This window comes from Nothoprocta perdicaria, unplaced genomic scaffold (assembly GCF_003342845.1).
Source record: "Nothoprocta perdicaria isolate Ctin4 unplaced genomic scaffold, notPer1 scaffold_12, whole genome shotgun sequence".
Taxonomy (NCBI): Eukaryota; Metazoa; Chordata; class Aves; order Tinamiformes; family Tinamidae; genus Nothoprocta; species Nothoprocta perdicaria.
The window spans coordinates 1254973-1270932 of NW_020454316.1; the positions used below are offsets into that span (position 1 = coordinate 1254973).

At 54.6% G+C, this 15960-nt stretch overlaps 4 protein-coding genes and 1 non-coding gene across 5 annotated transcripts in view; 2 read left to right on the forward strand and 3 right to left on the reverse strand.

The window, feature by feature from the left end:
- The window catches only part of TBL3 (transducin beta like 3), an 11308-nt gene extending 11240 nt beyond the window's left edge, over positions 1-68 (reverse strand). The window contains exon 1 of the mRNA XM_026054039.1: positions 22-68. Coding sequence (XP_025909824.1) covers positions 22-68 — 47 coding nt within the window. The remainder of the gene's footprint in view (positions 1-21) is intronic.
- Positions 69-1091: 1023 nt separating this feature from the next.
- On the reverse strand, positions 1092-1219 carry LOC112960078. The gene has a single exon (XR_003251714.1). It is a non-coding gene; the product is annotated as a small nucleolar RNA ACA64 (small nucleolar RNA).
- Positions 1220-1805: 586 nt separating this feature from the next.
- RPS2 (ribosomal protein S2) lies at positions 1806-4894 on the forward strand. Its single transcript, XM_026054056.1, has 7 exons — positions 1806-1964; positions 2380-2469; positions 2635-2742; positions 3306-3479; positions 3560-3719; positions 4143-4234; positions 4774-4894. Exons 1-7 carry the CDS (start codon positions 1809-1811, stop codon positions 4852-4854), a joined length of 861 nt encoding a protein of 286 aa, XP_025909841.1. The 5' UTR covers positions 1806-1808; the 3' UTR covers positions 4855-4894.
- A 212-nt stretch (positions 4895-5106) lies between these two features.
- Positions 5107-7226, reverse strand: NDUFB10 (NADH:ubiquinone oxidoreductase subunit B10). Its single transcript, XM_026054065.1, has 4 exons — positions 7059-7226; positions 6422-6560; positions 5907-6046; positions 5107-5585 (listed from the first exon to the last, which is right to left on the reverse strand). The coding sequence occupies exons 1-4, from the start codon at positions 7204-7206 to the stop codon at positions 5485-5487; spliced, it is 528 nt and encodes a 175-aa protein (XP_025909850.1). The 5' UTR covers positions 7207-7226; the 3' UTR covers positions 5107-5484.
- A 1079-nt stretch (positions 7227-8305) lies between these two features.
- Positions 8306-15920, forward strand: RPL3L (ribosomal protein L3 like). Its single transcript, XM_026054047.1, has 10 exons — positions 8306-8325; positions 9156-9348; positions 9986-10154; positions 10952-11087; positions 12296-12482; positions 12746-12906; positions 13195-13296; positions 13656-13751; positions 14275-14394; positions 15867-15920. The coding sequence occupies exons 1-10, from the start codon at positions 8323-8325 to the stop codon at positions 15918-15920; spliced, it is 1221 nt and encodes a 406-aa protein (XP_025909832.1). The 5' UTR covers positions 8306-8322.
- The last annotated feature ends 40 nt before the right edge of the window (positions 15921-15960 follow it).

A 15960-nucleotide genomic window follows, 5' to 3' on the forward strand; every position in this document is an offset into this window, starting at 1 on the left:
CCTCCCCCCCGCCGCCCTCACTTGCTCTTGAAGCGCACGACGCCGCTGGCGGGCCCGGCCGCCGCCATGCTGCCCGCCTCGCGTGGCGGCCGCTTCCGGCGCTCCCGGTTGCCATGGAGATGAGGGGATCACTTCCGGCGCACACCAGTGGCGTAGGGCCACGCCGAGCTGGGAGGCGGGCGGCCGCCATGTTCGGCGGCGCCGCGGCCGCCGCTCTTCGCTGCCCGTTCGGGAGCCGCTCCCGCCCCCTGCGCCCCGAGCAGCCCCCGGGCACGGCAGAGCAGCCTCAGGCCGCACGGGCGCAACAAGGAAAGGCTTGCAGCGAGTTTCCACTTTACCAGCATTTTATTGCACATAAACACAGCTTCTTTCACGCAGGCTCTGCCGAAGCGCCGGCGTGCTCACCACAACCCTGACTGCAGGTGCTTCCTTCACATCTCCCTACAGAGCTTCTTGGTGCGAAGTCAAGTCCTACCACCAGCTCAGTGCTTGCCTGGCACACTGATCATGACTCATCTTTTAAACAGAGAAGGCATCTCAGTAACCATCTTAGCAACTTGATGTCCCAGAGCATGCGTAACACTCAGGTTCTGATAGAAGGAACTGCCTGACAGGAGTCCAGGGAATCCCCCTTATGGAGCATCGCAGGAACACAGGCAGCACCAGCCCACTACAGCAATTCTACCAAACCTACTAAAGCACTCGTATGAATTTACATGTCATATTATCTACCATTATAATCTTGCCATTATTTTGTAAGGCTCTTTTCCACAAGCATCAAATAAATAAACGCTGAACAGTCACCAGGAATACAGAAGGCAACTGCTCGGTGCCAGGCGTGCAGGCTGGGCAGCTCCTGCTTAGGAAGACAGGAATAGGCATCACCTACAGCCCACACAGATGAACATTACATCTAGCAGAGCCAGCACAGGGCCTCATTTCAGGCTGTCCTTTGGTGATGCTCAGCACTCCAGGGTCACGGCGCAGCCACCACAGCTCCTGTAGGAAGAGAAAAAAGGCACCCTCAAGAACAGCCATTACCCCAGCACACGTTCCCCCGTACTCGCCTCTGCAGCACTCCCGGCATCAGCAGTTATCGGAACATGGGTTTCACTGCCCACACACCAGCGCCGCGGGCAATAAGCTTAATGCTCCCTATGCTCTGGGCACAGTTATCTCACCGGGAGCCACGGGAGGCCCGCGGTGACTTTCAGACCGTGCCTGCCCCACGCGACCCGCCCCTGCCCGTAACCCCAGGAGCCCCCAACTCACAAAACAACTTCAACAACCGCCGCAGCCCCCTCCTTTATTAACTAGCCTCTCCTCTCACCTACACCGCGCTCTGCCCCACTGCGCGGCCCGTGTCCGCGCGCTCCTTATATAACCTCCGCCCGCGCGCGCCCGAGACTTGCGCATGCGCATGTGTGGGCGGGGCTGTCAGCCCCGTACCCTGTATAATGCGGCGGTCGCGCGCGAGCCGTAGCGCGCGGGTATTCCTCATTCATGGCGCGGGGCCTGCCAGGGGCGGTGCTCTCGCGAGATCTCCGGGTATAAATAGCGAGCGGGGCGGCGGCGGGGCCTTCTACTCTGAGAGAACACGTAAGTGCTTGGAGGGGGGCGCGATGGCGGCGGGCGGGGCTCGGTGCTGCCGCCGCTTCATCCGCGCCCATCGGCGGTGCCGCCGCCGTGGGGTCGCCCGCGGCCGCCTGGATCGGAGCGGATGTGGCCCTGCTGCTTCGCCGCGGGGCCATTTCCCCGCGCGGAGGGAGATGGCGGCACCTGACACGGCCTCTTCTCTGCTTTAGCAAATGGCGGACGACGCCGGTGCTGCGGGAGGTGCAGGAGCCGCCCGAGGGGGCTTCCGCGGCGGCTTCGGGACCGGGCTGCGGGGCCGCGGGCGCGGCCGGGGCAGGGGCCGCGGCAGGGGCCGCGGGGCCCGTGGAGGCAAGGCCGAAGACAAGGAAGTAAGTGCGGGGGGCGGGAGGCAGCGGGCGCGGGGCCGAGCGGGACGGGTGGCGGGTGCCTCCACTCCCCTTCTTTATACACTTCCTCCATGGAAAGAGCGGTGAAGCTCTTGGAATAAGTTGCTCGAGATGTTGTTGGAGTTGTTGTTCCTGACAGTGCTCAAGAAACGTGTGGATGAGGCACTTAAGGACATGGCTTAGCAGGCAGGGTGGGGATGGGTTTATGGTTGGACTTGATCTCGAAGGATTTTCACAACCATAACGATTCTGTGTTTTTAAAGCTCTCTGTGAGGCAGTGTGCATCTTCCTGCAGAGGCTATAAGGGAAAGCTATAGGTGAAAGAGAGCATGGGTGGAGCTGTTCCCTTGTGCTGGTGGTGCTGCTGACTATTCTTGTCACCTAATTTGTTTTATAGTGGGTTCCTGTCACCAAACTTGGTCGCCTGGTCAAGGATATGAAGATCAAGTCTCTTGAGGAGATCTATCTCTTCTCACTTCCAATCAAGGTGAGGTGGAATGGTTAAAAGTCATTACATAATCGGCAGTGAAAGCTGAATTACCTGGACTGTGAAGTTAGCAGTAGTTGCTGCATTTACTGCTTAGGAAGTTTAGGCTGAGTCTATTCAACCGAGAAGCATGACTTGGACTGATAACATGATTTGGTCTTGTAGGAGTCAGAAATTATTGATTTCTTCCTGGGCTCTTCTTTGAAAGATGAGGTTTTGAAGATTATGCCTGTCCAGAAACAGACTCGAGCTGGTCAGCGTACCAGGTTTAAGGTAAGTTTTTTATTTTATTTCCTGTTGCGTATTTTGAGAACAGCATGTTTTGACTGCTGTTTTATTGTATGTCCTGTTGCTGGTATACTTTAGATAATCTTCATTATTATAATGCTCAGCAGTACAGATCAGTTTATATAGCGCCAAAGATTACTGTTAAAGCTATAATAATACTCTTAAATCTTGTTACTGGCTGCCCTAGCACAATTTCAGGTTGGATTTATGCAGTGATTCTGGCTTTCTGGGGCCTTTGGTGAATAGAGAGTTCTTAGATGTGGAGAGGGAACTTTGGCTTGAAATTCCTGGGACTTCTGAGTATGAGGCTGTAGCAGGGATTTGAAATCCAGTTCTGTAGCCCTAGCTGTCTTTGACTTAAGAGGAAAGGGGCTGCTTAGGCTATATGCTGTGCTGAGTAAGTTTGAGGGGATAGGACTTGTGTTAATATACTTGCTCATAGTGAGCTGTGGGTGTCACTGCTGAGCACTGCTTGGGTTAATGCATAGTTTTATCCTGGTGTTGCAATGTGATGCAGCCATACCTGACAGCTCTGCTTTTAATTCTAGGCTTTTGTTGCCATTGGGGACTACAATGGCCACGTTGGTCTCGGTGTCAAGTGCTCCAAGGAAGTCGCAACAGCTATTCGAGGGGCGATCATCCTGGCCAAACTGTCCATCGTACCCGTGCGGCGGGGCTACTGGGGCAACAAGATTGGCAAGCCCCACACCGTGCCCTGCAAGGTGGGAAGGAGCTGCTGCTGTGGCTTTGGCATCGACATTGGGGGGTGACTGGGGGGTTGTAACTGACTGTCCCCGCACAGGTCACCGGTCGGTGTGGGTCTGTCCTGGTGCGCCTGATCCCAGCTCCCCGTGGTACAGGAATTGTGTCTGCCCCTGTTCCCAAGAAGCTGCTCATGATGGCTGGTATCGATGACTGCTACACCTCGGCCAGGGGCTGTACTGCCACCCTGGGCAACTTTGGTGAGTTTGAGTTTTTTCAGCTGTTGCTTTTTCTTGGTCATTTTTGGGAATATGACATAGCAGTTTCCATAGTACTAGTTAATCTGTGCTCTTAACATTCAAGCAGGAGTCAAAGTGACTGCTGTTACTTCTGCAGTGCAGGCTAGTCTGCTCTAAAGGCTCTACTGAAGTTATGAAAATAGTAGATTTTTTCCGTTATGTATTGGTTAAAAATCTCCCAATCTGCGCGGTTACACTTGGTTGAAGTAGTGTTAACTGTCGTAAATGGTGAGAGAAAGTAACTTGAGTTTTATATATATAGCAGAGGGATCCTGTTATGGTCTCCCTGATGCATATTAAATTCTACATTTTTAAAGATCAGTATGTTGCTATGAGAGCAATTTTCTTTAATGTTAATCTGCAATCATCATCTTGTGTCAATAGCCAAAGCCACCTTTGATGCCATCTCCAAGACTTACAGCTATCTGACCCCCGATCTTTGGAAAGAGACTGTGTTCACCAAGTCTCCTTACCAGGTAAGAGAACAAAATATCCCCAGCTCAATGTCTACCTTTCCTGCCCTGTCACATTCAGAAGTTTGCATCTTTGGATCCAAAGACTTGCTAATTGATTAATAAGGGGAGAGCAGCTGACTGCAACCAAATTAATTTTTTTCCTTAGGAAAGCTAAGGGCAACAAGGCTTGTACAGCCCCATGTGCTGTGTTCCTAGTGTTCACAGTGTCAGTTTTCCCTTGAGCTGGGGACCGGTACTGTCTTCCTGATGATTTTGTCCTTCCCTCTGAACTCTCCAGCCGGCTGGAGCTCAGTGTGATGAGTAGTTTCTTTTCCTGTTTAAGACCAGATAGTATTTGGTGGTTATTTGGTGTATATTGCTGTACTTGGAAATGGCATTTCATGAAAAACAGAGAAAATAGGAAGACAAAAACTTAAAGGATTAAGCAGAAATAAGCTGTGTCTGAATGCCTCCCCCACCTCCTTGGAAAGGGATCCACTGCTGAGAAAACTTGGTTTGAGAAAACAGGAATGCTGCATTTCTCCTTTTCCTTTTTGCAGGAGTTCACTGATCATCTGGCTAAGACCCACACCAGAGTCTCGGTGCAGAGAACCCAGGCAGCTGCTGTGGCAACTACTTAAGTGGTTTTTGTGCAAGACAATAAAGTGATCAGTGAACCAGAAGTTGTGACTGGATTCATTGGTATGTGTAATGCAGGAAGGTTAAATCTCTGGGGATTTGAGTGGGTTGAGTCTCTGTGCCAGAGCCTGAACATCTGTTATGCAGAATAGAACATTATGTTACTAATTCTTGTGTTAATCATATTGTGTTAATCCTACAGGGGTTCCAGAACCAGCTCTGGAGAGAAACAAATGTACAAGTTGATACTGTCCTCCTACAGCATGTAATCTTTACAGTAACTCAGGGATTCCCCCTGGGACCAGGAGGGAATGCTCTGGATACAGCAGGCTAGTGCATTAGCCATGGTCCATGGAGGGAGGCATTCCCAGTGCAGTCAGTTCCTGAATGCAGGGGCTCACATTAGAGTATGGTAAAATCCTCCAGAGATTCAAGGCCGAGCATAGACATGAAAAAAAGAACTGTACAAAGAGCTTGTGTAGAACTACCTCAAAAGATGACTCTAGATGTTAGTGGTTTGGCAGATATCTGGCCTCTGAGTTTATTGTACAGGTCAACATCACAGTTCAAAGCTGCCCCATGCAATAGCGGGTCTGCACACCACTGACAAGTATGAACCCAGCTGTACTCATTTAGTGATCTGCATTTTCCTGGGCTTTCCTTTCTTCCATCATCATGTGCTTCTGCTTCATCAAACATGTCCTTGCATTTCCATGGGCACCAAGATCGCCATCTAAAGAGGAAGGAAATCAAGCAAACTGAAGTAGAAGCCCTCTAGCTGTAAAAAATGAATATTCAGTATGAAGTCTGGCATCCCTTTCTTGGGGCATGGTGCAAACTGCAGCTTGAAGAGATGCACAGACCAGTGCAGCTCTGCTCTTGGTGTCCCCCACCTAGACTGGTGGTTTCAATGCATCTGAGCACAAAAGCAAGCCCAGCTGCTTGCAGCATTTTTCAAGAGCGTTTCAACACAAAGATGGGGAATCATCATTTTGAGTCTCTTTTTTTCCCCCCCCGGTGTGGTGTTACTACCACAGTGTGTTGCCGCACTCACATTTGTCCTGATAGGCTTTGGTGACTTGAAGGAGCTGCTCCATCTCCTTGGCACAGTTCTGGAACTGATTGGGCCCTTCCCTGTGCTGGCAGGCTGCAAACCGTTCCCGCACGATCGCCACGATCTCTCGATCCACCATCCTGGGGAGAACAGGGGGATAACGGTAACCAGAGCTGCAGCAGGGCTGAGCGAGGAGGCAGGGATGCAACACGGGGGCTCAGCTCCAGGTTTTTGTGGTGCAGTTGGGACTCGGTGCTGCAGGGATGTGTCCTATGCAGGCTCTGCTTGTGGCTCTGCTGTGCCACAGGGGATGCAGGCCAGGGTGAGCACCCATGTCCCGCGGCAGAACAGGAGCTGCTTTTCTAAGCATTTTGGCAAACCCTCCACCCCAGCAACACCCCACAGGTTCCCACCAAAACCCCAGACAGCTCTGTGAATTTAAATGAACTGCTGCCCTGCTTGGTGCACAGGTCAGAGCTCGGTGGTGTCCAGGGAGGCCTGCCCACGCACTGTACCTGTCCCTCCTCCACTGCGCTTCGGCCTCGAAGAAGCACAGGTAGTCGCCCTCCACACACTCGCTCACGTCGGGCACGCGGCGGAACTGCTGGTGGTAGTAGTAGAATTTGTTCCTGTTCTGCTGGCGCTCGATCCACTCTGCAACGAGCAGCCCCGTGGTGAGGAGCCCCCAGGCCGGGGGCTGCTGCAGCGCGGGCTGTGGCCTCAGCTCCCACCTACCACCTTTGTGTGGAGCCCGTGCGTCCCATGTCTCGTATACCTGTGTCCCTGTGTGTCCCCTCGCTGCCCGTGCCCTCGTGTGTTGCACATTCCTGCAGCTCTGTCCTTGTGTGTTTGTCCCACGTCCCTGTGTGTCTGCCCAAGTCCTTGCAGGTTTGTCCTGTGTCCCTCTGCATTTCAGCATTTGTGTGCAGTGCTCCTGTCCATGTGTTTGTGTCCCATGTCCCTCTGTCTCAATATGCATATGTTCGTGTCCCTGTCCCGGGTGTCCCTGCGGGTTTGTCCCCGTGTCCCTGCGTGTCAGCCCCGCTCCCCGCCGCGCCCCGGGTGCCCGTGTCGCGGCTCCCCGCGCCGGTAGCCGCCGCCGCTGGGCAGCTCCCCGGGGAGCGGCGCTCGCGAGGCGCCCGGCGCCGGTACCTCGGATCAAGGTGACGGGCCTGTCGATGACATTGTTGAAAACGGCCTGGAAGAACTCGACCGGGTTGGGCAGCGACGTGGCCCTCTCCCCGACCGGGGTGCGCTTCGGCGGCGCCTTGTACACCTCCCAGTCCGTGTCCTCCGGCATGGCGGCGGCGGCGCCCGGGACAAGATGGCGGCCCCTCACAGCCCGCGGCGGCGGCGGCAGCACCGAGGTCGCGGGGCGCCGCTCTGCGCATGCTCCATACGGCCACCCGCCCCGCTTTGCGCATGCGCGCAGATCCCGGTGCATCCTGGGAATCGTAGTTCCCGCCTCTCCCGGTGCATCTCGGGAATCGTAGTTCGCCTGTCCCTCAGGCACCCGGCGGTGCCGTTAAGGGACATGGCGGCGGCGGCGCCCCCGGGACCGCCGAGATCCGGTTGCTGCGGGGCAGGGCCCGGTAACGGCCGGCCGGGCTTCCCCGGCGGCCCTGGCCTTGGCTCCCGGGCTGGCGGCTGGTTTTACCACGGTCAGGGTGTCATATTCACGTGCTCCACTTTATTTATTTATTTATTTATTTATTTAATTTTTAAGAGCCAAGAAACTGCGATGAAGCAGAGCAAGTGAGTGAGATATTGGAGTCGTAGCTCACAGGCAGTTTTTAACCCCTGTAAGGTATTTGTAACTGTTAATCGCTTGTAGTGAGGGCAGCCGCGGTGCTGGTGCAGCCTGGCCCCTTCCCCCGGTGCCTCAGGATCCCCCATGGAAATGCAGGTGCTGTCAAGGCCTCTGTCTGCCTTTTCCAGCCCAAAAAGCTAGGGAAGGAGCACAGCCCGTGTCCACGATGTGGCCTGCTGCCTTTGTCCCTTGTCCAGGCAGGATTATGGATCTTGGTGAGGAACCTGGGCTCACGTGGAGACGTTTCCTCTGTGGTTTCTTCCTGAGCAGGCTGCTGGATGCAGCAGGTTTGGCTCCTCACATGCTCAGCATGAGCATTCCCAGCTTTTGTTGTGTTGTTCTGCGATTAGGAAGCTCCTGTGATTGATTCCATTCATGTCCGGCTTGTTTGGAGGGGATAAGAGTAAACTGAGACAGCAGCAATTGACCTTTATCACGTCGCAACTGCTGTCAGTGCCAGGCGCTGCTCGGTGTGTAATGAATACAGCGCCCAATGAAGCTAGCAGCTAAATTTGTGTCTTCTGAGGGATAAACATCTTAAGTATTAGCCCGGGGTAGCACTTACTTGTAGTCTCTTCTGCTGCTGGCCTGGGCTGAAGACGTCCCATGGTTGGTAAAGCTCCGCACTGCTGCCTTGTGGATTGCAGGGAGAGGGGCAGCGAGCGGGGCCGGGGGCTCCCTTGGGCTGCTTGGACATTTCAAATGGAGGAGCATGGACACAGGTCCTCTCGGCTTGGAAACGAGCTCGGTGGAAAGTGCCACCGGGTGCTGGGACTGATCTTATCTAAATCTAACTCTTCCTTGCTCGGATGGGCTCCCCAGCTCCCCAATATTCTAAGAATTCATCCGTGCCTCTCCAAGGCGCTGTGGATTTTTCTGCCTGGTACAACATGATCTTGTGATTGTGGCTTATACGTTTAGCGCTTCTAAAGTAATTTTCAAGGTGCATATTTAGTGTGCGCTTGTTGTTACTGACTCCTTTGAGCATCTCTTCTGTTTCTTGTTAGCTGTGTTCGTCTGCTGCTGTTTGCCTTGAGTGCTGGAAGGACAGAACGTACCCCACGGATGTTAACGAGGCCCTTTTAGTGCGTCTGCACTCAAAATTGATAATCACAATTAGCACCACAGAAGGGCCAATCTGTTAAAGAGCTTATTTCTCCTTGAAAAAAAGTCCTTGAGCAGAAAGTGGAGGAATGATTTTCAGCTTGCTTTTAGTTAGTTAATCCACATCGTTTGTCCAGAGACGTAAATTCTGTGATGCAGGTGATGGAATCTTGAACAAAACCCCTTCTGTTGCGGGCTTCTTTGGGATTGCAGAGCCAAGAACCCCTGGAGCGCCCCGAGGTTCAAGGGCAGGCGTCCCTTTGTGCCTTGGGGCTGGTCCCTTGGGGTCCCGTTCTGGGACTGGAAAGTGAGTTTTGTTGCCCTTCTCTCCGCAGTCGCACCGCAAGTTCTCGGCTCCCCGCCACGGCCACCTGGGCTTCCTCCCGCACAAGAGGAGCCGGCGGCACCGAGGGAAGGTGAAGACGTGGCCCAAGGACGACCCCAGCAAGCCGGTGCACCTGACGGCTTTCCTGGGCTACAAGGCTGGCATGACGCACACCCTGCGGGAGGTGCACAGGCCTGGGCTCCGTAAGGCTGCGCTGGAGAGGGAGAGGGGCAGAGGGAACATGCAGGGAGAGGAAAGAAGGAGCGGGATTGCCGGGAGCAGGGCCTGCGCGTGGAAACGGGTGGCGGAGCACAGGGCTTCCAGGCTGTAGCCTAGGCATCTGGATGGCCAAAGGCCACCTCGTGGCCAGGGTGGGCTGGGCTTGGAGGCTCCTGGGGTGCCCCCTCACCAGAATGATGTCCGTGGTTTGTTGGATCCTGCTGAGAGAAGGACCCTGCAGGGTAACTGCCTGATAGGAGCCAGTTTTGTGAAATCCTGCTGGGGAAGTTTACAGCGTGCTCCTTTGGCATGCCTGCAGGGTAGGACTTTAGCTTGAGGGTGGGCAGGACCTGCACAATTTGCTGTTCCCCTGCCCCATGAGGGGAACGAGTTAAAACGTGCTGGGCCATGGGGACCAACCTGCTGTCTAAGGATCAGCCCCTGTGTGGCCCTGAAGCAAGATAGACAGAGAGCAGAGGGCCAGCCCATCCCGGGAGCTGTTCCCTGCAATGGCCCGGGCTGCAACCAGCTCACGGGCAGCGAGCTGGGGCCAGGCCATGCTGAGCGCTGTGTCCCGGAGCACCATGTCCCTGAGCGCCGTGTCCCTTCGCTGTCTCGCAGGCATCTCCAAGAGGGAGGAGGTGGAGGCAGTGACCATCATCGAGACCCCCCCCATGGTGGTGGTGGGAGTCGTGGGGTACATAGAAACGCAGCGGGGCTTGAGAAATTTCAAGACCGTGTTTGCTGAGCACATCAGCGACGAGTGCAGGCGCCGCTTCTACAAGAACTGGTAGGAGCATCCCTGGCCGGGCCGCATTGCTGGGGCACTGTGGGCAGGGAGCCCTTCCCAGACCTTCCCTGAAGCCCTCTGTGATGTACAACCACTGGAAACCCTTCTGCTACAGGCAGCTGGCTTTGGGTGCAGTGAAACAGCTCCTTGGCCATGCACAGAAGTGCTACAAACACTTATTTTGTTGGGAATCTGCATATGTAAATTTGTTGCAAGAGCTGAACCGAGGTAGCTGTCTCCAGAACATCGCTCAGCAGCACGTGCCGCAGGTTGGGTTTCTTGTTTGTAGGCTGGGCCCATCCACCCTGTTAAACTGGAATGCTCTAACCAAAGCACCAAGGGAAGGGAATAAAACCTAGATTTCCCAGATGGAAAAACCATGCAGATTGTGGTCCCTGGCCCTTGCAAGCATCATCTCTGCAAATCCCACACTGGGAGAGAGGAAAATAGAAACATGAATTTCATAACTGTAGGAATTGTGTCTCCTGCAAGAGCGCCCATCCACCATCAGATCCACCCACCACGTCCCTGATCCCTGTCAGACTGTTTTCTTCTTTCTCCACTTAGCTCTGATTATGTGTTTGTGCTTTGGTGGTACTGAGCAGAGCTGTGAGAGAAAGCTATGGAAGACTTCCGAGTCAGCCCTTTTTGTGGCTCATTATTCACTTTCCCCCTTCTCACCTTGGCTTTGGGCAGCCAGGCTTGGTACCCGGTGCCTCCAGAAAAGCAGCTGGCGTTGCCCTGGCTCCTGCACTTCCCTGCTCTGCAGTGAGGGATGTCCTTTGCTTTCGTTGCAGGCACAAGAGCAAGAAGAAGGCCTTCACCAAGTACTGCAAAAAATGGCAGGATGAGGATGGCAAGAAGCAGCTGGAGAAAGACTTTTCAGCTATGAAGAAGTACTGCAAGGTCATCCGTGTCATTATGCACACCCAGGTCGGCGCCTCGTGCGGAGGAATAGGAGTGGGTGGGTTTGGGGGTCCAGCTGAGCTCAGGAACATGGAAGGAGGGGATGTCCTTCCATCTATGGGCTCGTCCTGGTGGCGTCAGGGGAGGCAGATGCCAGGCAGAGGGTGTGGGATGGGGCACACAAACAGCAGGAGGTCCAGGCTGATATTTCCAGCCACCTCTGGACACCAGCCCATCCCTCTGAGCTGGGAGTCAAGCTCCCAGTCCCAGTCCAGGAGCCCTAGGAAAGGCTGTGGCTCTATCAGGCTCCCCGCCTCAGAGCGGGGAGCCCATGTCCCACCGAGGGGAGCAGACCTTGTGCTCCTGAGGGCCTCAGCAGGTGCTGAGCCTTGTGGCAGCAGGGAGCTGAGGCCTCCTGATCACCTCGAATTAGCAATCGGTGTCAAATGTTGGGGTAAAAATAACTGATGGGCAGACTCAGTTTTGCCAGATGCTGGTTATTGGATACACAGGGGCCATCTGCATACTGATCCCTTGAGAGCTAATGGTTTAATTGGAGCCAAGGGCAGAGCTAAGCTGACTTGAAGCTGCTTTGTGGCTGGCACAGACCCTCGCACTCTCCTGACGAAGTCACTGTGGTGGTTTGGTGGGCACTGGGAGCGAATGGAAGCACCTCGTGGTGGGAGATGGAAATAACGGCTCCATGTGGAAGTGTGAATGGAGCACGATGGAAGGGAGCTGCTGACCTGGTGGCTGAGACCAGGAAGGACTCAGACCTCCTCCAAACAGCTCCTGTAGCTGCTTCCACCGTGCTCAACCCTTGGGTTGTGCAGCAGCCCTGCCTGGACTGGGAGCACTGGGAGGGAGCTCTGCACGCCAGGCTGTGCAGCAGCAATGGGCACCTGGCCTGGGAGCTGCTTGCAGCTGGGTGCTCCGGGCTGCTGGCTGGTGCCAACACCCATAGCAGGAGGGGAGCTGGATGAGAGAGAGGCCTCGGGGACAGGACTCTTGGATGGCCCCTGGATCACAGCTGCTTTTAAGGCAGGGAGGGAGGGGTGGTTGCATTCAAGGTGCTGACTCCCACCCCGGCTCGCTGGCTGTCAGGAAAGGGGCTGGCTGTGCGGTTGGGAAGCGCTGGAGCTGGCCCTGTTCGCCCCTCGCAGCTCTCATGCGCTGGGTGACGCAGCCTGCTGCACATTCCTGCCCGTGGGGTGAAACGTTTCCCCCTGTCACAGATGAAGCTGCTCCCACTGCGGCAGAAGAAAGCCCACGTGATGGAGATCCAGGTGAACGGCGGGACAGTGGCGGAAAAGGTTGACTGGGCCCGCGAGAAGCTGGAGAAGCAGATTTCTGTGCACAGCGTCTTCAGCCAGAACGAGATGATCGATGTCATTGGTGTGACCAAGGGGCACGGGATGAAAGGTACAAAGCACGGGGACCTCTGCCAGGGGCTTGGCTCTGTCTGTCCCTCTCGGGTGACATTGCCCACAAAGTAGAGCTGCAAGAGGAGAATGTGACCTGTGCTGAGAACTCCCCAACTCCTTTCACAGGGGAAAGCAAGGAGCCCCTGGGCCTCAGCTGTGACGTGTGTTCCCCATGCAGCAGAGCTTGGCCCCTTTATCTCAGCAAGGACCATGTTGTCCACACTTGCTGATGTTCTCAGCCCTGTCCTGTCACGCTTGCAGGGGTGACGAGCCGCTGGCACTCCAAGAAGCTCCCCAGGAAGACGCACAAGGGCCTACGCAAAGTCGCCTGCATCGGAGCCTGGCACCCGGCCCGGGTTGGCTACTCCATTGCCCGGGCTGGCCAGAAGGGCTACCACCACCGCACCGAGCTCAACAAGAAGGTAGGGCCCAGGGGGGCTCCCTTGCAGCACCTCCCTACCTGCCTCCCCACTTGCTTCCCACCAGGTTGTCACCATCCTTCTTTCCATGGTGACCTCAGTGGGTGACCAGCTTCTCGGATCTTGCTTTAGGGATCTGCAGTGCTCTCTGCTCATGTTTTCAGCAGTGCTTGCTCCCTGCACAGGGGACACAGCATGGGGAACACACTTCAGTGGTGATCGTGTCACCTCTCTAACACCTGCCTGCCAGGGAGCAGGGGAGTTACCAACAACCTTTCCTCCTGTTTCTAGATTTACCGCATTGGCCGCGGGATCCACGTGGAGGATGGCAAACTGGTGAAGAACAACGCCTCAACGAGCTACGACATGACAGAGAAGTCCATCACCCCGCTGGTAAGGGCCAAGGGGGTAGCAGGGCTGCAGCCAGCCCTGGCTGCAGAGATCTGCACCAGGAATGTAATTGCCCAGCTGGAGACTGTGGCTGGAGACGTGGGAAATGATAGCAAATGATTTGAATTCCACTGAGGGAAATGCAGTGATTCTCTCCTTCCTATTTTATACATAGAAAACCATCTCTGTGGGATTTTTTTAGGCCCTCTGTTAGTCTCACACATCTTGTTTTCAGCTGATAGGCTGGACAAGGACTAAGGACTTTTTTAAAAAAAAAAAAACTCTATTTTTCCACTGAAAATGTTAGTGTGCCACCATCCAGCTCTCCTGTGTCCCAACCATCTCTCTCCCTGTCCCCACAGGGTGGCTTTCCTCACTATGGGGAGGTCAACAACGACTTCCTGATGCTGAAGGGCTGTGTTGTGGGCACCAAGAAGCGAGTGCTCACTCTGCGGAAGGTGAGAGCGCGGCTGGCGCTGGGGAGGGAGAGGCTGTAGCTCTTTGTGACACATTTACTGCATGGAGTTGGCTGCTGGCTCCAAACGTTCTCTGCACGGGGCAGCAGGGATTTCGCAGAGGAGCGGCACTATGCAGCTCTTCTTGCCACGGGTTCTGCTTCCAGCTCAGTTGGTCTCCGTTTGCAGCTAGGTGGGTCATGGCTGCGTGCAGCCTGCTATATTCTCTCACTGCAGAAAGGAGCTGCAAACCTTTGGGGCTGTGGTGGGGGCCTGCGAGTGGAAACCTTGGCCAGAAGCAGACTGCGAGGGAATGAAGTGCTAAGTGAAGGGCAGGCTCATTTCAGAGCTGCTTTGCAGTCCAAGGCGTCACCCGCTGCCTGACCACCGGCTGCTGCTCTGAGGAAGCAGATTTTCATGTCTAAGGGGTGCTCCTAGGATATTTTTATGCTGCTTCCATCAAAGCAGGTGCTCAGGGCTTTTTTGGCAAAAATAAACCTACTGCATGGTGGCTTCTCTCTTCCAGTCCCTTCTGGTGCACACAAGCCGCCGCTCTCAGGAAGTCATTGATCTCAAGTTCATTGATACCACTTCCAAGTTTGGCCACGGCTGCTTCCAGACGCCGCAGGAGAAGCGGGCATTCATGGTGAGTTGTGCCCCGTGCCAGCTCCAGCTCCCAGGCCTTCCTCGCAGCTGGGGCTGGAGCAACTCATTGACTGCAGCCAAGCGTCTGTTTCTAGGTACAACAACAGCCAAATGAATGATCAGGACTGTCTTGCCTGAAAGACAGGCATGAATTCAATTCACACACTAGAAATTATGCTAAGGAAGAACAGGATGATTGTGTGACTGATCCAGGACAGCCAGCAAGCGATTAATATACCACATGGCCAACCAGTTTCCATTCTGCATGGGATGTTTTAAACAAGCAGTTAACTTGGCAGCCGTTGCAGTGGACATATGGTCTCTCTCAGCCATAATTGTGCATTTCTTTGATTTGGTTGGAATGATTTATAACTTTAATGTTCTTAGGAGGAAAAGGTTGGGTCAAATTCAACAACAATCTTGAGATTCTTTTGTCAGGAAGCTTTTAAAAAGGCTAAGAAGTCTATTTTTCTTAAATCCAGTGCAAAAAAAAAATTAAATCCAAAATGAGCAGAATTTCCTGGATAGATTTGAAGCCTACATCAGGCTGGTCATAAGTCTGAATATGAAACTGAGGAAACATTAAGCGAGCCAGGTCTTCAGCTAGCGTAAAGAAACTTCCTGCATACCACGCAGACGTGAAGCAGGACCTGCAGCCCTCAATCCTATGCGAATCCCATTGCCTAAGCTGCCTTAGCTGCTGGAAGGAGGATTGGCTTTTCAGTGCCTTGGCAGAGCTCTTAGGCTTAAGTTGTTTGCCTTCAGCTGAGTCTTAGGAGCTGTTCTGCAGTGAGTGCATCTGTGTTCTGCTCTTGCTGTAAGTCCTGAGCAGCTGTGACATCGTCCTTAGTTACAGGAGATGTTTTTGCATTGTTGGAGGTGTTTATTTGCCTATTTTGTGCTGTGGGATGCACATGTCCTCCCTGTTTAAGAGGGTAAGGGGTAAGATTTGTTTTGGCTGGCAGTAGAGGAGCAACAGTAATTGCCATAACCTGCTCCCGGGTGGCTGCCTTGGTCCAGTTCAGCTCTGTTTCTTAGCTGCTGGAAACCCCTGCGTCTCTGCTGAGGTGGCTGATGAGAATCTGTCCCGCTGGCTGTGGGTGGCCTTGCCTGGTCCAGGGCTCGTGCAGCCTCCTGGGGGCTCCTGGAAGCCATCCCGAGCCCTGCTGCTCCGCTCCGTGCCCGGCTGCGGGCCAGCTGCCAGGCTCAGCAGCAGGGCGCTCCTTGCCGCTCGCGCTGCTCCGTGCTGCCCACGTGACCCACCTGTGTGTGCACGGGCAGTGACTCGGTGATTCCTGCAGAGCTCGGAAGGCCCTCGCGGATGCAGGTGAATGAGGGCACAGAGCTACCAGGCAGGGGCAGAGACCACGAGAAGCCTTGAATGGCAGAAAGGGGCCAGCACTGCGGCAGCCAGCCCGCTGGCCAGCTTTGTGTGCCACACACACCCTGACCTCTCCTCTCGCTCTCTTTCAGGGTCCTCAGAAGAAGCACTTGCTGAAAGAGAAGCACGGGCAGCAGGAGCTGTAAGGGCCGAGATCTGCTCGGCTGCTGTAACTGGGCACCTTCA

Coding starts and splice junctions, on each gene's coding strand:
- NDUFB10 (XM_026054065.1), bottom strand. CDS start 7,206: ATGCCGGAGGACACGGACTGGGAGGTGTACAAGGCGCCGCCGAAGCGC. Junction 6,561..7,058: donor GCCCGTCACCTTGATCCGAG/GTACCGGCGCCG, acceptor TGCTCGTTGCAG/AGTGGATCGAGCGCCAGCAG. Junction 5,586..5,906: donor CAAAGCCTATCAGGACAAAT/GTGAGTGCGGCA, acceptor CTTCCTCTTTAG/ATGGCGATCTTGGTGCCCAT.
- RPL3L (XM_026054047.1), top strand. Junction 11,088..12,295: donor GTGTCATTATGCACACCCAG/GTCGGCGCCTCG, acceptor CCCCTGTCACAG/ATGAAGCTGCTCCCACTGCG. Junction 13,297..13,655: donor AGAAGTCCATCACCCCGCTG/GTAAGGGCCAAG, acceptor CTGTCCCCACAG/GGTGGCTTTCCTCACTATGG.
- RPS2 (XM_026054056.1), top strand. CDS start 1,809: ATGGCGGACGACGCCGGTGCTGCGGGAGGTGCAGGAGCCGCCCGAGGG. Junction 3,480..3,559: donor CCCACACCGTGCCCTGCAAG/GTGGGAAGGAGC, acceptor GTCCCCGCACAG/GTCACCGGTCGGTGTGGGTC. Junction 3,720..4,142: donor TGCCACCCTGGGCAACTTTG/GTGAGTTTGAGT, acceptor TTGTGTCAATAG/CCAAAGCCACCTTTGATGCC.